General features: G+C 42.2%; 1 protein-coding gene across 5 annotated transcripts in view; it reads left to right on the forward strand.

Moving 5' to 3' along the window:
- Window positions 1–1,055: 1,055 nt before the first annotated feature.
- C16H10orf143 (chromosome 16 C10orf143 homolog) overlaps window positions 1,056–23,362 on the forward strand; it is a 104,395-nt gene continuing 82,088 nt past the window's right edge. For all 5 annotated transcript variants that reach the window (XM_033841587.2, XM_033841588.2, XM_033841586.2 and 2 more), the window contains exon 1: window positions 1,056–1,215. In XM_033841587.2, the coding sequence (XP_033697478.1) occupies window positions 1,147–1,215 (69 nt within the window). In that variant the 5' untranslated portion in view covers window positions 1,056–1,146. The remainder of the gene's footprint in view (window positions 1,216–23,362) is intronic.

The following is a 23,362-nucleotide window of genomic DNA, read 5'->3' on the forward strand; positions in this document are numbered from 1 at the left end:
AGAGCCTGGATGCCTTCCTACTTTTCACTAAGTTTCCAACCAGCTGCCCTCATGGTGATAAGAAGGCTGCAGCAGCTCCAGGGAGCTTCCACTGGCAACAACAGCAGGAAAGAACTAAGCCCCCAACCATCCAGCCCCTTTTTTAAACAGTAAGGAACATCTGTCCCAGAGCCAGCCATGCCCCTAACAGACCCACTAGCCAATCACTGTCAAAGGACTGGCTTATACTAATTTTAGTTAACCAGAAAGGACCTCGGGCTCGGCGATTTGGTGCAGAAGCCGGTGCGGCTCTGCGGTGGGGTACTGGTGCCGGCCGAGCCTGAGCACGCTCCAGCCTGGACAGGTCCCTCGGCTCCCTGAGATGAGGGCAGTGCAGCTCCGCACAGCACTGGGTCGGGGGTGCGATGCCCACGGTTTGGGGACTGCTCACAGAGGGAATCCCACCCCACGACGGCGCGGACAGCAAGGCCTCGGTTTCCCCTTCCGCACAGCCCAAAGGCCCCGGCAGCTCAGGCCTGCTGCCTCAGAGAAGCGGGTGCTCCCGGGGCCTCCAGACGAGAAGCTACCGTACAACGAGCAAACTCGGCAGGAGGCCACTGCGCGGTCTCGCAGCAACCGGGGGCCCACTCCCACCCGGAAGTTGAAGCTGCATCCCCGGGACTACATCTCCCAGAGACGCCAGAGCTTCTCCCATGCTGATAAGGCCCGCTGCGCCTTCTATCAGCCAACCAGACACAGGAAGACGGCCGCAGACTGGGCTCGGAGACCAATCACAAGAAAGGAGGCGGGCGCTCCTCCAGCCGGTCCAGGGTCTGTAGTCGAATCGTGACGAAACCCTAAGAGTAGGTTCTTTGGAGCCCCACGGCCGACTCAGTGATCGGAGAAGTGACGTTCAGCCCTCTTCCCGAATCAATGACCTGAGGCAAACGTCCCCTCGTCTCCTCAAGGCTCTGGCCTCCGCTACTCCGGCCTGTCGCCTGGGCCCGCCGGGTCTCAAGGGTTCCTTGCGGCGCCCCGCCCCCAGCCCCTCATTGGCTCCCTCGGGGCACGTGGGCGGAGAGGGCGTGGTCGCGGCGGCGTGGGGCGGCGGCGGCACCTTGCAGCCTGTGGGCATGAGAGGCTGGGCGGCCTCGGGCCTGGGCCCGCATGGACCCCCTGGCGCTGGGCCGGTGGCGACGGCGGAGGCCAGAGGAGCTGCAGGTTCCGGGGGACGCGGTGAGTCCCCCGGGGCCTGGGCCTTAGGAACGGGAAGGCGGTGGCTCTCGGCGGGCCCCCACTGGGCCTCGCGTCTTCTGGCGCCCTGCCTGGGAGGAGGCCTGGCCGGAGCGGGGCACGCGCACCTGCTGAGGCGGAGGGTAGTGGGCGGGGCCGCCCCTCAGACCGCGCCTGCGCAGAGATGCGAACCCGGGCGCTCAGGAGCACTGGAGACGTAGGGTCCCTCAGATGTGCGCGGGGCTCCCTGCAGGGTCTCGATGTCTAGGTCAGGGGGGTGTCCTGCGTTCTGCACGCCGCTGTTCCTAAGTCACGCCTCCACGTGCAGGCGCTGGACTGGGTGTGGTATGGGTGCCAGGTGAGTAGACACGCCAGTCCTTTGCTGTGAGAGAGCAGGGTAAGAGGTGATCAGTAAGGGGGGCCAGGGCCTAATCAAGCTGGGGTGGGAGGGTAATCGGGTCTCTGTGAGGCTTGAAGGGGAAACAGTGTGGTTAGGAAGCGCGTAGGCTTTTAGGGAACTGAAAGAAGTCCTGTGGGACTGGAGCAGGAGTGCAGGGCCTCTGAGCTGCGCTCTTGTCTAACACCTCTGCCTGCGAATTGCTGTTTCTCACTTCATCTCGTTTATTTCCTTCTAAGAGCAGCAAGGATCTGCCACCATACCGTGCTTCTTAATTGTTTGTCTGCTTCTTCTGGACCTACGGGCTCCATAAGCACGGGGTGTGCCTTCTGAGTTAATGCAGGCAACGTTTTTCTCAAATGTTTTGCACAGCATAGCAGGAGTGACGAGCTTTCTACTCTGCAGCATGTTTCCTCACCACCCACTGCCTGACCACGAGCCAGTATCACTTATGTTCTGTCACAGTGGCGCCCCACTCCCTTGTGCCATATTACAGGGCATAGGTTAAGCTTCTGTAACAGAGGGACTTCAAACCACATTGGCTCAAACCGGATGGAAGTTTGATTCTCCCGTACATTACAGTATGGAGGTGAGCCCAGGGCCGTGGAACACAGAGCCGCTAAATATAAGTATGGGACTGGTGGTACCCAGATCAAAGACATCCAAGGACTCAGTTACCTTTTGTCCATGGCTTCACCACTCCCTGGGTGTTGTCCTCCAGACAGTGGGAAGTAAATAGTAGAATGATACGATCATACTGACATTTAAAGAGCTAACTCTTTCCACAGAGCAGCTTTGTGGGAAATGAAAGGGATAGTGGTCAGAGGGGAGGCCAGGAATAAATAGATCGTGGGAGGCGACAGAGGTTCAGACAGAGGGGAGTGAGATGGTGACAGTACACAGACTTGGCTGTATATTTTGGAGGAAGAACTGTCAGGTCTTGCTGGTGGAGTGGATGTGGAAGGAAATATAAAGGGAGGAGTCCAGGTGACTCCCAGGGTTGTGACTTGAGCACCCAGATATGCAGTGGTGCTGTCATTGAGGAAAGATTGACGTGTGACTGCAGGAGAAAATGAGGAATTCCTGTTAGGCCACACTGAGTTGTGTGTCTTAGAGACATTTAGCAGAGATGTGGCAGATACTGCCAGTCCTTGAGCGGCTGCCATGTGGGTTATCAGTTTCACAACAATCCGTTATTATACCCGTATTACCAATGAGGAAACTCAGGTACAGAGAGGTTAATCAACTGGCCTAAGGATGCACAGCTAGCAAGTGGTGGCAGTAGGTCTTAAACCCCACTGTCTGCCTCCAGAGCCTGTGTTCTTAACCACTGGGCTATACAGCTTCCCATGGGGGGCTTGTGGACCTAAAACATGAGACTTCAAAACGAAGTCCTAAATTGGCCATCAAATGATGAAAAGTGTGATGTCATGGGCTGTCAGGGGTGGGGAGCCGGAGGTCACTATTGATCAGAGAGAACAGGAAGGGCTTAATGGAAGAGACCTTGAGTGATCTTACAGACTGGAATTGCTGAAATTAAACGCCCAGGTTGAGGCTACAACACTTCCTGATTGTGACCAAAGAAGGATGAGGTGGTATCTTATTGCTGTGGTGTGTATTGCCTCCTAATTTGATAAAGTTCTTGTTTATGTTGTATTGTGTCCTAGTCTTTGATCTAATAATCCAGATTGAGTTCAATTAAGTAGCCAAGCTCTTGTCCCAAGTTTTCCGTTCTCTCTCACACACACACCCCCCCTTCAGAATTTGGTCACTCAGGAAGTGCAGCTCCTTTCCTACCTCTGTGGCAGCCTAGTGGCCCTACACCCTGTGCGTTAAAACCAGCCGTGGAGTTAGGAGCTACAGCCACCAGGACCCATCTCTGGAATGAGTGAGAGTCATGAACCAGAGTCAGGTGCCTCTCCTGTAATCTTGTTAGTGTCCTGATCATGGTAAGGTTGGCTAATGTGGTAACACGTGCAGCAGTTAAATATCAGTAGTGATTATCGTTTCCGTCGGGTAGCCGTTTTTTGAGCATCTATTGTGTATCAGGAACTGTTCTAGGCTCTGGAAGAAGAGACGTGAGGTCCTTGCCTAGGTTGACCCCGTGACTCGGGGCATCCAGTGCCTGGCTCCTTTCAGTCCCTGCCCACCACACTCACCTTTCCTTTAAGAATAGAAGTTTCTGCCTAGAACAGCTGAAGATTCATGTCTACTCAGCCTTTCATCTCCCTGAAGACTCTCCTTCCATAAAAGCTCTGTAAAGAGCAAGTTCTCTAGGCAGAGCATACCTGGGCTCACGTTGAATTGATATTTTTTTCTGGTTTAATCTGAGGTGATCCAAGATCCCCTTTCCCAACTTTTGGTTCCTAGGGATAAGTGGCCATTTCCTGTGTTGTAATTTCTTTCCATTCTTTGTCAATGTCCTTTAGAAATAAAATAGAAGGATACATTAATTGATTGGCTATTGCAGGGTTTTTTGCCTATAATTTTTCTTTCTTTTTATTTATTTTTTAACAACATTATTGGGGTATAACAAACTACAAGTACTTAAAGTGTACAACTTGGCTTTTTGGCTATTATAAATAATGCTTTTATGAACATGTTCAAGCTTTTGTATAGACATATATTTTTATTTCTCTTGGGTATATACCTAGTGGTGGAATTTCTGGGTCATATGGTAACTCTCTAACCATTTGAGGAACTGCTAAATTGTTTTCCAAAGTGGCTGCCACATTTTACATTCCCACCGGCAGTGTATGAGGGTTTCAGTTTCTCTGCATCATCACCAACACTTAGTCTGCTTTCTAAATTGTAAATTATAACCATTCTAAGTGGATATGAAGTAATACCTCTTTGTAGTTTTGATTTGCATTTTCTTGATAACTAATGATGTTGAGCATCTTTTCATGTGTTTCTTTGGCTATTTGTATATCTTCTTTGGAGAAATGTCTGTCAGATCCTTTGCGCATTTTTAAATTGGGTTGTTGTCTTTTTATTATTAAGTTGTAATAGTTCTTTGTATATTTTAATACCAGTCCCTTATTGGATACATGATTTTCAAAATTATTCTATTTCATACCCCAGTATTTTTCCTAAAAGTCATAGTTTTAGCTTTTACATTTAGATCTACATTCCATTTCAAGTTAATTTTTATATATGGTGTGAGGTAAGGTTCCAACTTCATTCATTTGTGTGTAGGTATTAAGCTGTCCAAGCACCATTTGTTGAAAAGACTATTCTTTCCCCCCATTTAGTTGTCTTGGCACCTTTGCTGAAAACCAACCCACTGCAAAGGTGAGGGTTTTTTCCTGGATTCTCAGTTCTGTTCCATTGATCAGTATGTCTGTCCTTATATCAGTACCATACTGTCTTGATTACTGTAGCTTTATAGTAAGTTTTGAAACCTGGAAGTGAGAGTCCCCCAACTTTGTTCTTTTTCAACATCGTTTTTGCTATTCTGGGTTCCTTGAATTTCCATAGGAATTTTAGGATCAACTTGTCAATTTCTGCAAAGAAGTCAGCTGGAATTCTGAATTGAATCTATAGATTAATTTGAGGAATATTATCTCTTAATATCTTAACAATATTAAGTCTCTGATCTATGTACATGTGATGTCTTTCTAAGTTTCACTGATTTTTCTCTATTGCTTTTCTATTTACTTTGTCAATAATTTTCACTCTCATCTTCTTTATTTCCCTTTTTCTTCTCATGTTGGGTTCACTGGTTCTTTTGTTTCTTGTGACTGAAGGTGGATTCTGAGGTCACTAGGTGGAGGCCTTTCATGTTTTCTAACGTAGGCACTGACCGCTATACATTTCTTCTTTAGTGAATGTAATGTTTTGTTTTTTATTTTTTCAGTTCAAAATGCTTTATAATTTTCCAGTTGATTTTTTCTTGGATGCATTTGTTATTTAGAAGTGTGTTATTTAGTTTCCAGATATTTGGGGATTTTCTAGAGATCTTTGTTACTGCTTTCTAGTTTAATTCCACTGTGGTCCAAGAACATACTTGGTGTGACTTGAATCCTTTGAAGTTTACTGACACTTTTTTCTTTTTCTAAAATTTAATTTAATTTATTTTTAAAATTTTATTGTAGTAAGAATGCTTAACATGAGATCTGTCCTCTTAACAAATCATAGGTGTACAATCAGTTATTGTTGACTGTAGGTACGGTGTTGTACAGCGGGTCTCTGCTGATGAATAACTCTCCATTTCCTCCTCTCCACAGCCCCTGGAGTTAGCATTCCAGTCTTCGTTTTGTGAATTTGACTATTTTAGATACCTCGTATAAATGGAATCATGCAGTGCTCGTCTTTCATTATCTTGCATATTTTGCTTAGCATAATGTCCTCGATGCCCCTCCATGTTGTTGCATATTGTGAAATTTCCTATTTTTTAAGGGCTGAATGGTATTCATTGTTTGAATATACCACATTTTCTCTATCCATTCATTTGAAATGGACATTTCGGTTGTTTCTACATCTTGGCCATTGTGCATAGTGCTGCAGTGAACATGGACATGCTAAATGTCTCTTTGAGATGTTGATTTCAATTCTTTTTGATAAATGTCCAGAAGTAGGGTTGCCAGATCATATGGTATTTTTAATTTTTTTGAGGAACCTCCATACTGTTTTTCCTATGAGATGACTTCTTTTATGACTCAAAATATGGTTAGTCTTGGAAAATGTGTATTCTGCTGTTGAGTGAAGTGTTCTATAAGTGTCAGTTAAGTCAGGTTGGTTGATAGTTTGGTGTATATCTTCTGTATCCTTAACAATTTTTTTCATGTCCTATAATATTTTTAATGTTGTAATGGTTTTTGTGAGATGGTATTGAAACCTCTGAATATAATTGTAGATTTGTCTTTTCTCCTTGCAAACAACTTGCAAAAACTCCTTGCAAAAACTTCTATAAGTTTTTGTTTCATGTACTGTGAAACTCTTATGTGCATATACATTTATGAATTGTATGTCGTCTTGATTAAATGACTCCTCTGTCATTATGAAATCACCTTTTATATCCCTGGTAACATTCTCCATTCTGAAATCTATTTTGTCTGATATTAGTATAGCCACCTTAGCTTTCTTTGGATTAGTGTCAGCATTGTATATCTTATTTCACCTTTTTACTTTTAATCTATTTGTATCTTTGTATTAAAGTGAGTTTCTTGTAGACAGTCTATAATTGGGGTTTTTTTTGTTACTCAGTCTGATAATCTCTGCCTTTTCATTAGAGTATTTAGTCTATTTACTTTTAATGTGACTGTTAATATAATTAAAGTCTATCATATTGCTTTTTGTTTGTTTTATTTACTTCTTTTTGGTTTAGTAAGATTTTTTTATGATTTCATGTTATTTCCTTCATTGACTTAACTGTAACTTTGTTTTTTGCTTTATGATTTAGAATATGCATCTTCAAATTGTACAGTCTGTCATCAGGTGGTACCATACCACTGTACATGTAAGAACCTTACAATATACACTTCCATCCCTCTCCTCTCTGCTTTTCTGCTCTTGTCCTACAGTTTACCTTGATATATGCTGCAAACCATACTATATTATTACTACTTCTGCTTAAACAGTCAGTCATCTTTTAAAGAAGTTTCAGTAACAAGAGCAAAAACTTACTGTTTGCCCACAGAGTTACCATTTCCAGTGCACTTCATTCTTTTGTGTAGATTCGTAGATTCGTATTTCCATCTGGTTTTATATTTTGGTTTTCTTCCTGAAGGAATTCCTTTAACATTTTTTATAGGACAAACCTACTGGTGATAAAAATTTTGACCTTTTGTATGTCTTTACTTCACCCTCATTTTTGAAAGATATTTCTACGACATACAGAATTCTAAGTTGGTAGTTTTTTCTTTCAGTACTTTAAAGATGTTGCTGCGCTGTCTTCCTAATTGGTTTGTTTCTAATGAGAAATTTGCCGTCATCCCATCTCAGTTCCTCAGAATGTAATATCTTTGGTCTCTGTGTGCTTTTAGTTTTCTCTTTATCAGTGGCTTCGAGCAATTTGCCCATGGTGTTCTTTGGTATAATTGTCTCCATGTTTTTGTGTGTTTGGTGTTACTGAAATTCTTGGATCTGTGGGTTTATAGTTTTCCTCAAACTTGGGACATTTTCAGCCATTATATCTTCAAATATTTTTTTCTGTTTCCCCTCTCTTCTCTCCTACTGAAACTCCAGTTATACATCATTTAAGCTTCTTGAGGTCATACCACTGATGCTCTGTTCTTTTTTAAAAATCTGTTTTTTTTTATTTTCAGGTAGTTTCTATTGCTGTGCCTTCAAGTCCACTAACCTTTTCTTCAGTGTCTAATCTGCTGTTGATTATATCCGTTACTTTTTTTTTTAATCTCAGACATTGTAGATTTCAACTTATAACGTTTGATTGGGATTTAAAATATCTTGCATATCTCTGCGTAGCATTCCAGACACATAGAATACAGTCAAAATGACTTTCTAAATGTCCTTCTCTGCTAATTCTTACACCTGTGTCAGTTTGGGGCCAGCTTTGGTAGGTTGTTCTCTTCACTGTGCATCATATTTTTCTGCTGCTTTGCTGCTCAGATATTGTGAATTTTACCATATGGGGTGCTGGATATTTTTAGATTCCTATAAGCATGCTTGAACTTTGTTCTGGGTCACAGATAAGTTACTTGGAAAAAGTTTGAGCCTTTGGATCATGCTTTTAAGATTTGTTAGGTGAGACCAGAATAGGGCTTGGTCTAGGGCTAATAAGTCCCCACTCCTGAAGCAAGATCTGTGTAGTCTGCCCTCTGCGTCATGAGTCATGAGGTTTTCCAGGTTTGGCGGCAGGGTCAGACAGTATTCCCAGCCATGTCTGAGCACCAGGCACTACTGCTCCTAATCCTTCCGGGTGGCTCTTCTCCTGCCCTTGGGTACTTCCTTTACACATGTATGCTGATCAGCACTCAGCTGTATGTGTGTGCATCATCCTGTTTCTCGCTCTAGGCCACTGTCTTTTCTCCAGGGCTCTGTCCTGTGAGCCCCCAACATGCTCAGGAATGTGCTATGAACTCAGGGAGTCCCCCAGGCTCTGCCTCGGTTCCCCTTGCCATGCCGCAGCCTGGAAACTCAAGGCAGTGAGGGAGGGCAGGTATAGGGCTCAGCCCGTTTGTGTCCCTCTCTCAGGGGTCACTGTTCTTTGTTACTTGTTGGTCAGTGTCTTGAAATCTGTTGTTTCATTTATTTTGTCCATTTTTGGTTGTTTCGTGCAGGAGGGTGAATCTGGCCCCTGTTGCTCCATCTTGGCCTGAAGAGCTACTTGCATTATTGATTCAAAGCTTATAGAAAGAAGTTGCGACACACACACATACACTCAGTAAAGTTAAGTTTGAGGCACTCCTTAAACAGTGCAAGAATGTCAATTGTGAATGCTTTCTATCTGTTTTGACTTAGAATATTTAGAAGTTTGTGTAGGTTGTGCACTGCAGCAGCGAAGTCACTGCTAGCTAAAACCGCTAACAATGTGAATGTTTTCTGCACAGCATTTAGCTTGTCAGCCCTGGTGTGACTTTATTTAGCTGTGCTGTGTGGGCTCTTCTGCAGGGTTGAAGGTGTTCAGGTGCACATGCTGTTGGCAGACATGTTTTTCCTTGTGGGCACCACACCTGTACACAGGTCATGTCTTCAGTCCAGGGATGAGCAGGCTTGAGCTTGGGGAGAGGGCAGGTAATTGTGAGCTGCAATCTGGAATGTTTTGGATGCAGCTGTTGAAATTCAGATGTGAGTAAATTGTAAAATTCCAGTCTGCCGTTTTCACCAATTCTTGGTATTATGAATAGCTGCCCCTAAATTAGAGGGCCGAGGGTATTTTATATCCACTCTTTTCTGGATAACTTTTAGATCTGCCTTTGTTAACACTTGAAAAGTTATCCAGTAAAGCTAGTAGTCCTTGTAGGCAAAACCACTTAGACATATTGATGGCTTTAACTCCATCCAGGTTGTCCTATGGGGTTGAACTTACAAAGTGAGAAAATTCAGAGTTAAATTTGCTTGTTTCGTCCTGTAGGATGTAGGTTTTATTGGCTCATCTGCTGAATTGAGATCCCCACTGTGAAAATCTAATGAACAGGGACTTCCCTGGTGGCGCAGTGGTTAAGAATCTGCCTGCCAATGCAGGAGACACGGGTTTGAGCCCTGGTCCAGGAACATCCCACATGCCACGGAGCAACTAAGCCCGTGCGCCACAACTACTAAGCCTGTGCTCTAGAGCCCACGAACCACAACTACTGAGCCCATGTACCACAACTACTGAATCCCATGTGCCTAGAGCCCATGCTCTGCAACAAGGAAAGCCACTGCAATGAGAAGCCCTTGCACTGTAGCGAAGAATAGACCCCGCTCACCGCAACTAGAGAAAGCCCACGTGCAGCAACGAAGGCCCAACCCAGCCAAAAATAAATTAAAAAGCAAAACTAAACAAAAAACCTAATGTATAGTAGCTGATGATGCGGACCCCTGACAGAGCCCTTTTGTTTTGCCTTTCTGTGGCCACTCTTCATTCTAAGTAATTGTAACCCACTCTTCAAGAAACAAGTTATTTATTTCTCTCACCTGTCTTTTAGTTTAGAAATCATCTGTTGAGCTACTTCGTATTGTCTGGTCTACTCAGTTTAATTGTATTCAGCCATTCTTCCATCTTGAAAAAGGAAATTTATCAATCATAATTCACCTTCAGTTATAACTCTAATACAAATACTCATACTGCCAGCTACACATAGCCTCAGTCATTTCTAGTTTTCAGCAGATTTCTTTGTACATGACACAGAAAAGTCAAAATGAGGTTAGGTCAGTCAGGAGGTAGTTTTCCACGGTTTGGGCCCTTGTAGGTGTCTGTTGTGTTCAGCAGTGGCCCATGGAAGACCACGACCTGGCGTCTGCTTCTCTAATTACCAGGTGCCCAGAGCCAAGCGAGGCACCCAGTAGGTGTTCAGCACCTACTTCGTGACTGCTTAACGTGGAAGAGCATGTGTGTATGTGTGTTTAACTGAAAAGAAGTGAAGGGAGGATTACATTGATGCATAAAATTGTTGATATTTTCTAAGTTTCATTTATTTAGGGGAAATTATATATCAGCTGAGTGCAGTGTTCCCCTTCAGGACCATGCCCATGGCCCATGACTTCTCGGATTTCCCTTTTGCGCTTATCATCAAGACCACGTTGATTAGGGTTTTTAAAATATTAAGTGTACAATGAAGTGATGTTTCGTCACTTTAGTTGTGCAACCATCGCCACCCAGTTTTAGACTGCTTCACCTCAGAAAGAACTCTTGTGCCCGTTTGCAATGACTCCTGTTCCCACCCCCAGTTCCAGTCAAGTGCTGATCTACTTTCTGTTTCTCTAGATTTGCCTTTTCTGGACACTTCATGTAAACAGAATCATACAGTGTGTGGTTTTGCAGCTGACTTCTTTCACTCTCATAATGTTTTTTGAGGTTCATCCATGATGAAGCATATATTAGTGTATTGTTTTTTGATTGCTAAATAATATTCCATTGTATAGATAGCCCACATTTTGTTTATTCATCAGCGGATGGACATTGGGGCTGTTTTTCCTTTTTGGCTATTATGCATAGTGCTGAGAACTCACAAGGGTCACATAGAGATCATTGTGTGGACATAACTTTTCATTTCTGCTAGATAGATGTCCCTCACCGGGATGGCTGGTTCCAATGGTAAATTGATGTTTAACTTCCTAGAAACTGCCAGACTGTTTCCCAAAGTGGCAGTAGCATTTTGCACCTCCACTGGCCTCCTGTGAGTATTCTGGTTTGTCCACATCCTCACGGTGTCTGTCGTTTTGATTATAGTTATCCTCGTAGGTGTGAAGTTAGGTATTCACAGCAATATAAATTTGCATTTCCCTAACGACGAACGATGTTGAAGATCTTTTTATGTATTTATTAATCATTTATATCTTTCTTGGTGGACTGTCTATTCAGTTTTTTTGCCCATTAAAAAAATAGCTTTATTTATGTATCATTTTAAATGGGTTCCTGGACCCAGTTCCAATGTGTGTATGTGTTGGAGGAGAGGCTTGCCCACAGCAGTTCTGGGACACCAGTAGGATGTCCAAGGATTCAGCTCAATCCTGACACTAACTACCCAGGGACAGTATCAGACCCCACAGGTAAAGGGCTCAGTCCCCCAAGGCTGCCCTGCACTTCAGATGCCCGTTGAAAGCTCAGGTTGTTACCAACTGGCTATAAATCAGAGGGTCCCACGACCCCCTCCTTAGATTCAATTAACTTCCTAAAACAGCTCACAGAACTCAGGAAGCCCGTTTACTCACTAGATTACCAATTTATTGTAAAAGGACATTGAAGGATACGAATCAACAGCCAGATGGAGAAACACATAGGATGAGTTCCTGAACAAAGGAGGTTCTGTCTTCCTGGAGCTTGGGGCCTGGCACACTGGTTGTGGAAGCGTCTGGTTCCCCATCCTGGAAGCTCTCCGAACCCCCTCCTTCTGGGCTTTGTGGTGGCTTTGTTATATATGCATGGTTGAACACTGACTCTGTCCCCTCTCCCCTCCCCGGAAATCAGGGGGTGGGACTGAAAGTTCCATCCATCTAGTTTTCTACCTTTTTCCTCAGGCAGCAAGTGCCCCCACCCCCCAGGTGCTTGTCAAAAGTCACTTCATTAGCATAAACCTAGTTGGGGTGGAAGGGGGCTTGTTATGAATAAGGAGACACCCACTTCACCTTTATGGCTGTGAAGTGGTTTCAGGAACTGAGGACTAGAGACCACGTATTATTGACAGAGAACACTCACGTTGCTCTAATCACGTGGCAAATTCCAAGGGTTTTGGGAGCTGTGATCCAGGAACCATGGACAAAGACCACATATATCTGAAAAATATGTGTTGGTCACCGGAATGACGATATATATATTTCTTATAAATCACAGTATTGCAAATTTATATACCGTTAAGTCCACTCTGTTAAAGTGCACGGATCCGTGGTTTTAGTGTACGTACAGGGTTGTGTAGACATCATCGTAATCTAATTTCAGAACATTTTCATCACCCCAAAAGAAACCTGGTACTCACTAGCAGCTCCCCCTCCCCCAGCTCTGTCTCTTGATTTGCCTTCTCTGGCCACTTCATATACATGGAATCACACAGTGTTTGGTCTCTTGTGACTGGCTTCTTTCACTTAGCGTAATAATGTTTTTAAGGTTCATCCATATTGAAGCATATATCAGTATTTTATTCCGTCTTGTTTCTAAATAACATTGCATTGTATAGATAATACCACATTTTATTTAACCATTTCTCAGTTGATGGACATTCAGGTTGTTTGCACTTTGGGGATTTTATAAGTAATGATGCTGTGAACATTCATGACCGAGTTTTTGTGTGGACATATGTTTTCATCTCTCTTGGGTGCGTACCTAGCTGGGGAATTCTGGGTTGTCAGCTAACTCTGCACTTAACATTTTGAGGAGTCACCAAACTGCTTTGTAAAGCAGCTGCACCATTTAAATTCCCACTAGCAACAAATGAGTGTCCCATTTTCTCCACATCCTTGCCAACACTTGTTTGGATTATAACCATTCTAAGTGGGTGGGAAGCGGTATCCCATTGTGGGTTTTTTTTTTTTTTTTTTGCGGTACGCAGGCCTCTCACTGTTGTGGCCTCTCCCATTGCGGAGCACAGGCTCCGGACGCGCAGGCTCAGCGGCCATGGCCCACGGGCCCAGCCGCTCCTCAGCCTGTGGGACCTTCCCGGACTGGGGCACGAACCCATGTCCCCTGCATCGGCAGGCGGACTCTCAGTCACTGCACCACCAGGGAAGCGCCATTGTGGTTTTGATTTGCCTTTTTCTAATGACTAATGATGTTGAACATCTTTTCATGTACTTATTGACCGTATGTATATATTTGTTGGCAGAATTACTATTCAGATCCTTTGCCCGTTTAAAAAATTGTGTTGTCTTCTTGTGAGGTTGAAAGACTTCTTTATATATTCTGGAGACAAGTCCTTTAACGTGTGTATGGTGTGTAAGCAGTTTCTCCAAGAATGTGCCTTGTCTTTTCACTTTCTTAATGGTGTCTTTTGGAGCCCCAAAGTTTTCGATATTGATCAAATCCAATTTATCAATTTGTTTCTTTTACGAGTCATGCTTTTGCTGTCATATCTAAAAAAATCTTTGCCTAACCAAAGATCACAGAGATATTCTCCTATGTTCTCCTCTAAAAATTTAATACTTTTAGTTCTGACATTTAGCTCTCTGATCCATTTTGAGCTCATCTTTGTGTGTGGTAAACGACAGGGCCCTGTGCTTCTCTTTGTGTGTATGGATATAGCATTACACCAGCACCATTCCTTATAAAGACGCTTCTCTCTCTGTTGAATTGTCTCGGCACTCTTGTCAAAAGTTAGTTGACCGTAAATGGAAGGGTTTATTCTGGACTCTCAATTCCATTCCATTGATCTGTTATATGTATCCCTGTGCCATTACCACACTATCTTGATGACTATAGCTTTATATTAAGTTTTGAAATATTTTTCCTACATTATTGTAAAGTTTTTAGTGTTGCTTTAGTGTATGTTTCAGTCTTGTCTCCCCAGTTAGAATGAATGCACACTGAGCCCCAGCTCTGCCATCTCAAATCACCAGGCAAGTTACCTGAGGTTTGTGGACTTCATAGAAATAAAATTCCCTATCCTTCCTACGTCGCAGAATTTTTGTTTGTTATTGAAATAACAAATGCACGGACTTCCCTGGTGGCGCAGTGGTTAAGAATCCGCCTGCCAATGCAGATAGAACCCTTCCCGGACCAGGGTTCTATCCCACTTGCCGCGGAGCAACTAAGCCCGTGCGCCACAACTGCTGAAGCCCATGCGCCTAGAGCCCGTGCTCCGCAACAAGAGAAGCCACAGCAATGAGAAGCCCGCGCACCACAAAGAAAACCCTTGCCGCAACTAGAGAAAACCCACACGCAGCAACGAAGACCCAAATGCAGCCAAAAAACCCCAAAAAACCAGAAAGAACACATGCAGAAACACTCCAAGCTGTAGTTTTTTATCATTGCAGGGACGGTTACTAGGCTCCACCTGTGGTGAGTAGATTTTTACAATTTAGGGTTATAGTGTCCTTGGTAAACCATGCAAGCAGAATTAATCCTCAGCCTAGAGTGTGCATTTGTCTTTTAATTGGAAGTAAAGAGTGATTTTTCTTCACTCTCCTCCGCTACCTTCCTCTAGGGAACCAGCTCTCACTCCTGCCCGAGGCTTAACCTCGTTCATCTCCTCATCGGGAGGTGATGCATTCTCTTTGCTGAGCTAGACTTGGTCCAGGGCGTGGATGCAAGCCCGTGCCCGGTAAGGTGTGGAGTCTTCTGGAAAGGGCAGCTGAGGGAAGCGCAGCATCTCAATATTACGGTCCACGTGGCTGAAGTCCTGGGATGCCCTGACAACATGGGGTTGAGAGTAGGGACCCTAGCTTCTGGTGTTTTCTGTAGTTTGCTCTGTGCCGCAGAAAGCAGCCCCTCCCCAAGAGCACAAGGTCGTTTCCAAGTGTCACTGAGGGGGAATCTCTGCTTGATGGAAACACACTTTCTTTCTCAACGACAGTCTGTAGGCCTTATTAATCCTGTTCATAAGCACTAAGGGTTCTGTATCAGAGCTGATGGACGTCTGCATCCTATTCCAGAAAAAGTAAACTTTCTTTACTACGATAGAGTTAAAAGTAACCTATAAAAAACTCACTCAGCAGATTTTCTGATAACTAGAACCCAGTTAACCAGCATCACACGTTTATAATACAAATGATCTTTTGAATAATCTCCATTAGTCAATAAAAATCCTTAAAATACCTTTGAAATGAAAGCTGAGATTATTGTGTGTGTGTGTGTAGAGAATTACCTTTAATTGCATTACCAACTTCTAATGATTTACACTGGTGTTCTAACTTAAATATGCTTGACATATATTAGCATACGTATTATATATGCTTAACTTAAGGTTTTTAAGAGCGTGCCACTTTGTTGCTGTGCTGACTGAAGAGGATACACGCTGTGTTTCTGTCAGGGTTCAGGAAGTTGGCGTCTTTATCCTCCACATCCTTCTCGAGCACAGAGTCGAGAAATGGGTTTCCAGAGGTGGCCGCATGTGTGGGTTCAGTCCAGGTCAGAGCTGGCCCTCGACAGAGCCGGGCTGGACGGTGCTCTGTGTGCTCCCTGTTGCTGGCTCACCCATGTGTGCCCGGGCGCATCAGGAGAACAGCCCCCGTCTGGTTTCTACTAGCCAGGGCTGTGCACTCCGTTTCTGCCAGCTTGTGAAACCTTTACCCCACCTCCCGTTCACCCCACTCACCAAGCTCGCCGGGGCCCCATCACTTCCAGTAAAGGAAAGAGTCCCGGCAGCAAAGGCATGACCTGCCTTCTCAATGGAGGGGAGCTTGTCTTTCCCAGACAGGCCAGCTGTGTGTCCCATCATTGTGGGAACATGATACATCTTTTATGTTTTAATTTATGCATCTTATCAAGTGTCTTCTCTTACTCAACCATGTTCCTGTTTCAACTCCTCTCTGGCGAGGTTGCTGTTCGGTAGATCTTCAATTATTAAGTAAGTAATGGGGTCTTTGTGTATACTCAGGATTTTAATTTTGTTTATACAGAGCAAGAGTCTTTTATTTGGGTGGTAAATCTTCATCTTCATAGACTTTTCCAGTCTATGAGGCTTCCTCAGTCTTTCCTGACCTTGGCACTTTTTTTTTTTTTTTAGTAAATTTATTTATTTTTGGCTGTGTTGGGTCTTCGTTGCTGCGTGCGGCCTTTCTCTAGTTGCAGCAAGTGGGGCTACTCTTCCTTGTGGTGCATGGGCTTCTCATTGCAGTGGCTTCTCTTGTTGTGGGACACGGGCTCTAGGCGCATGGGCTTCAGTAGTTGTGGTACGCGGACTCAGTAGTTGTGGCACGCGGGCTCAGTAGTTGTGGCTTGCAGGCTCTAGAGCTCAGCCTCAGTAGTTGTGGTGCATGGGCTTAGTTGCACCACAGCATGTGGGATCTTCCCGGACCAGGGCTTGAACCCATGTCCCCTGCATTGGCAGGCGGATTCTTAACCACTGCGCCACCAGGGAAGTCCCGACCTTGGCACTTTTAAGGAGCAGTGGTCAGTTATTTTGCAGAAGAACGTCACTCAATTTTGGTTGTTCAGCATTTTCTGTCATGAGGTTGAGGCCGTGCATTTTCGGGCACGAATGTCACAGAGGTGATGTTACACTTTCTTAGCGCATCCCATTGGGGGTCCATGATGTCAGGATGTCTCATTACTGGTGATATTAACCTTCATTCTATCTCTGGATGAAGGTGGTTTCATCCCCTGTAAAGTTACTGGTTTTCTCTTCATAATTAATACATACCTTGGGGGAGATACTTTGAGACTGTGCCATATCCTACTTCTCCTTAAACCTTTGCCTACTGATTTAGCATCTAGTAGTAAATCTTGCCTGAAATTTTTTTTACTGTGGTATATACTTAATGATGATTTTGTCTTTCCCTCATTCATTTTATACTTATTAATTAGAATTCATCTGCAGGGAAGAGCTATTCTTTCTCCCCCAATTATTCAATTATTTTTGTTTTGGTTAGCCTCACAGGTATTTATTCTGTGGATTACAATCCACTGCTATTGTTATTTATTTTATTGCTTGAGCTGTTTCAGCTTTGGCCGTTAGAAACTCCTTCAGGTTGGTGCTATTTTTTTTTTTTTGATGTGCCCTTGTCCTTTAAAAAAAAGCACAACTCTTTCTTATTTTGGGTGCCAGAAAATGTTTAAGGCTCAGCTTATATTTTCCCCGCTCCATCCCTGAATCAGCCACTTTCCACGGAGCCCAGATTCCTTTAATGGGAGAATGATATTTAGAAACCAGTATCTAGGGGCTTAGGTGTAGTCTTGCTGGTAGGGTGCCATTGTTCTCAGCAGACATAGCTAGGAAATGTATATATTATATACATATTTATAATGTGTACATTATAAAATACATATTTTATATATGTGGGTAAATGTATATGTATTTGTATTTACATATGTATACACACATCTATGTATATTTCTGTATCTCTATCTGGATATGTATTAAAAACTGTGCATTCATACTAATAATTCCATTGCTAATCCAGCACCCCTGGGTTCATTGTAGCCTTCTCCCTTTCTTTATTTGTAATTTTTCTTCATTAATAGAAAGCTGGCTCTCATTATTGACAGTATATTTACCTATTTATTCAATCCTAGTATGCCAATAAAGCTTCAAAACTGGTAACCCTGCGAGAAACAGATTTCCTAACTAGAGTCAGTAATTGCATACAGCCTCTTTACTTTAAAAGAGGTACTTTTAAAGAGGTGGCCTCTTCTCTTTTCTCTTTATCCTTGATGTTCTGCAGTTACATTGTGATATGTCTGGATATGGGTTCTTCTTCTGTCAATCCTGTGTGGCGTTTGGTTGGATTTTCAAATCTAATTCATTTCATGCCTTGGTTCTGAAAAATTCTGTCTTTAGTTCAAATATTGCCTCACTATCATTTATTTATTTTAACACTCCAAATCTGGAGGATGTGTGAGTGTTGGATCTTCTCAGTCTACCTTCCTTCTCCTTTACTGGTTTTCATAGTTTTTTGTGTCTCTGACTCTGCGCTGCGGTCCAGGTAATTTTTTTGGTTCTCTCTCATAGTTGATTAGTGATTTTTCATCAGTGACTCACTGTTTAGTGATCTACTGAGTTTTTCCATAACTACTTTTCATTTCCATAATTTCTAATGGGCTCTGTCATTAGCCGTTTAAGTTTCTAGTCAGAATAGTATTTTCCAGGCTTACTCAGGATGGTTCTGTCCTTCAGTGGCTATGTTACTCTTTTGTAATACAGTTCTGTTTGTTTGTTATTGTTTGTGTTCCATTTGGGTACCCTCTCCCTGACATGCTTTTTGATTTAAATTTCAAACTTATTGTTTGGGCACATGAAATGTTACTATGGTTCTAAGACTCGGAACTACCCAAGAACAAGCTCAGCAGGGCGGGGCTCCCGCCTCATCCCTGGTGCCAGCCCCCTTCTGGCCAGCCCCTTCCCACCCACTGTCTTCAGCTTCTGATATATCCTCCCAGTATTTCTCTTGCACAGATGAGCAGAGAGGTGTATAATGTCTTATATCCCCTTCTTTCTTACATGCAGGATAGCAGATCATAGATATTCTCTTGCAGTTTGTCTTTTTACTTCATGGTATATCATGGAAATCAGTGCAAGCCAGGGACCCTCCTCCTTTTTACCGCTGCATGGCACTCCACTGCCTGGAGAGTACCATGTTTGTCCGACCACTCTCCATCTAGGTTGTTTCCAATACCTTGCGCTTTAACCAGTGCTGCCATGAATAACCCCGTGCAGTTTTTACTTTTCACACGCTTGTTGCTGTGCCTGGAGGGTAGATTCCTAGAGGTGTAGTTTCTGGGTTAAAAAGTGAGCTTTGTTGCATACCGCCAAATTTCCCTGCAGAGTGCACTCCCATCAGCAGCCAAATTTCCCTGCAGAGTGCACTCCCATCAGCAGCGTGCCTGTTTCCTACAGCCTCACCAACAGAGGCCGCATCACACTTGAAAACTTTTGCCAGCCTGATAGATGACAGTGGTATCTTGATATTGTCTTAATTTTCACTTCTGTAAATATAAGTGAGTTTGAGCCTTTCCTGTGTTTGGAGGCCATTTTTATAACTTTGTCTGTTCATGTCTTTTTTTTCCTATTTTTCTCTTGGGTTTCTGGTTCTTTGTCCCTCAATTTTTATGAGAGTTTCATGTATTAGGGTTATTAGCTCTTCTCTTGTGGTGTATGCTGCAAATACTTCCCTCCAACTTGTAGTTATCTCTTTACTTTGTTTAGGGTTTGGTTTTGTTTTGCCCTGCAGACATCTTTATTTTTAAATAGTCAAATTTATCCATTTTTGTTTTGTTGCTCTGGATTTTGAGTCATAGTTAGAAGGTGTTTCCCTACACCAAGGTTCAAGAAGCATCTATTCGCATTTTCTTCTAGGAATTATAGTTTCTTTTCTCTTTTACATTTAGCTCCCTAATCCATTTGAGGTTTACTTTTGTATGTGGTATGGGATACAGATTGTATTTTATCTTTTTCCAAATGGCTGCCCGGTTGTCCCAGCACCATGTATTAAAGAGTCCATCTTTATCCCACTGGCTCGAGATGCCAGATTTTCATACACATTCAGGTTTCTTTCTGAACTTCTGTCCCATTGGTCTGTTTGTCTGTTTATCACCAGTACTACCCCTCCTTTTTCTCATTGAAGTATAGTTGATTTACAATATTGTGTTAGTTTCAGGTGTACTTGTGAAATTTCTTTTTTCAGATTGTATTCTTTTGTAGGTTATTACAAGATATTGGGTATAATATCTTGTACTATACAGTAAATCCTTGTTGCTTATCTATTTTAAGCACAGTAGTGTGTCTCTGTTAATCCAGTACTCCTACTTTCCCCCCCACCTTTGGTAATTTGTTTTCTATATCTGGTGGGTCTGTTTCTGTTTTGTATATAGATTCATTTGTAATATTTTTTTAGATTCCACATATAAGTGAGGTCATACAGTATCTGTCTTTCTCTGTCTGACTTACTTTACTAAGCATAATATTCTCTAGGTCCATCCATGCTCCTACAAATGGCAATATTTTGATATTTTTAATGGCTGAGTAGTATTCCATTGTGCATATACACCACATCTTCTTACGTCAGTCGTCTGTTGATGGGCACTTAGGTTGCCTTCCATGTCTTGGCTATCGTAAATGTGGTGCTGTGAACATTGAGGTGTGTGTATCTTTTTGAATTTGAGTTTTCATTTTTTCCAAATATATACCCATGAGTGGAATTGCTGGGTCATATGGTAGTTCTCCTTTTATTTTTTTAAGGTACCTCCATAATGTTTTCCATAGCGGCTGTACCAATTTACATTCCCACCAACAGGGTACAAGGGTTTCCTTTTCTCTACACCCCCTCCAGCATTTGTTATTTGTAGACTTTCTGATGATGGCCATTCTGTAACTCTATTGGGTAACATAATACCTCTAGGACAATGGTGAACTGAAGTGGAGACTGGGCATTCTTGCTTTGTTCCTGATCTTAGTGGAAATGCTGCTAGTCTTTTTACAATAAATAAGATACTGGCTTTAGGATTAAGCTATGTATATTTTTCCATGTTAAGAATATAACACTCAATTCCTATTTTCTTTAGTTTTTATAAATGGGTTTTAATTTTGTCAAAGGATTTTTCAGCATCCATGGAGATAATATTATTTTTTCCTTAGCTTTATTAATACAGTGAATGATATTAATGGATTTCCTAATACTGAACCCAACTTTCATTTCTAGAAAAATATCCTACTTGGTCATGATATGTGATTGCCTAATGTGATATTTAATTCTATTTGTTAATATTTTATGTAATATTTTTGCATTGAAATTCATAAGTGATACTGGTCTGCAGTTTTCTTTCTTTGTTCTGTTTATCTGATTTATCAGAGTTATACATGCTTCATAAAAGGAGTTGGAAAGTTTCCTTCCTTGTCGGTGCTCTGGAATAATTTCTGTGTAGTGCACTGGAATGATCTGATCTTTGAAAGTTTAGTGGAATTCCCCTGTGGAACTGGCTGGTCCTGGTGCTTCTTGTGGGGTACTTGCTCATAACCCTTTCTGGTTTTTTCTCTATGGCAGTCATCTGTTTAAGTTTCCTATCTCTGATGGGGTCAGGTTTTGTCATCTGAATTTTCTTAGGAAGTTATCCATTTTGTCTACATTTTCAAATTCATTTGTATAGAAATCTACAAAATAGTCTCTTACGAGTTTTAAAATTTCTTGTGTTTCATTTTATTTCCCTGTGTCATTTCTTATTTTCTGTATTTGTGCTTTTTCCCCTTTTTTTCTTGGTTAAGTTAGCCAGTGGATTGTCTGTTTTGTTAATTCCTCTCTCCCCACCCCCAACTCCCCAGGATTTACATCTACTGTTTTTCGATGGAAAAAAACCCTCTACTTCATTAATCAGCTTTTCCCTCCATTATTTCCTTCCTTGTGTTTTCTTTTGGGTTACTGTGTTGTTCTTTTCCTAGTTTTTATGAGCTGAGGTTTTATTAATTTTATTCTTTCATTTTTATTGGTAACATGTTAGTATAATGAAGTTTTCTCTGATAACTGCTTTAAATCCATTGCATAGACTCTGATAGGTAGTGTTTTCCTTGTAGGTTCTTGAGAAGAATGTGATTCTGTGTTATCAGGGTATGAAGTTCAGTACATAGCCGTAAGATCTACCTTGATTGAGAACGCCATTTAGATCTTCTGTCTTCTTCTTACTTTTTGGAACCCTTGCTCTGCCTTGTACTGAGGATGGTGTATTAAGTCTCCTATGATTAGCATGATTTTGTCTCCTTGTATCTCTGTATTGTCTTTGCTTCGTAAAGGTGGTGGTTATATTGTTTGGTGCATAGATGTTCATGAGCATTAAGTCTTCACTGTGAACTATGGCTTTTAGCATTAAATATGTCCTCTGTTGTATTTAATGCTTTGTGGCTTGAAATCTACTTGGTCTATTCCTTCTTTCTGTTTTCATTTGCTGGTATATGTTTGTCCATTCTTTTTATTTTTAGCCTTTCAAAATCATTTTATTTTAGGTGTGCCTCTTGTATACAGCATATAATTGGGTCTTGTTTTGTGAACCAAATTTAAAACCTTTCTGTAAAAATAGGTGAGTTAAGCTCATTGACATTTGACGTGACTGATTTATTTGCGTGCAACTCTATCATAATATTCCATAATTATGTATATTTTCTTATATTTGCTATTTCTTTATGCAATCTGTATTCTTTGCTTTTTTATTGAGATTTTTTATTTTGAATTTAGGAGGATTTGTATTTTCTAGTGATTAGTTTTATATTTAAACCTATTTTAATGTCCTTAGTAATCAGTTTTATCATTTAACTCTTTACTGTCTGATTTATCAATTTTTTCCTAGTATTGTTTAATATGCTCCTGTCACTTATACAGTATTGGCCTATACACAGTCAGAATTTCTCGTAGTGACTTTTTTTTTTTCTTTTTTTTTTTTTGTGGTATGTGGGCCTCTCACTGTTGTGGCCTCTCGTTGCGGAGCACAGGCTCCGGACGCGCAGGCTCAGCGGCCATGGCTCATGGGCCCAGCTGCTCCGCGGCATGTGGGATCTTCCCACACCGGGCACAAACCCGTGTCCCCTGCATCGGCAGGCGGACTCCCAACCACTGAGCCACCAGGGAAGCCCCCACAGTCAGAATTTTTCCTCTTTCCCTCCCCCTTCGTCTCTCATATTTTAGTTGAATTATTTCTGCTTTGTCAGAGTATTTAATATTTGCACATTAGTCTTTCGACCTAATCCCACCTTCATTTTAAATTTAGTCTTAGATGTACATCTAAATACTTTCAAATGCTTACAAAAAATCCTTATGCTGGAATTTTCCCAGTCATCGCTTGGTGAGATAAAGCTTACCTTCATGTAGAATCCTCAGGAAGGGCTGATGGGTGTGGTATTCTCTAAATTCTTATATGTTGAAACTCTTTTTCTGTAATCTTGATATTTGAAGGACAGCTTGCTGGATTTAAAATTCTTATTTCATATTTTCTTTCCTTGAGATTGAAAAGAATGTTTCTCCATTGTCATCTTACTTGTATGTTGGTTTTGAAAAACCTGATGCCAGTCCAGTTCCTTT

Source organism: Tursiops truncatus, chromosome 16, assembly GCF_011762595.2.
Source record: "Tursiops truncatus isolate mTurTru1 chromosome 16, mTurTru1.mat.Y, whole genome shotgun sequence".
Classification (NCBI taxonomy): domain Eukaryota; kingdom Metazoa; phylum Chordata; class Mammalia; order Artiodactyla; family Delphinidae; genus Tursiops; species Tursiops truncatus.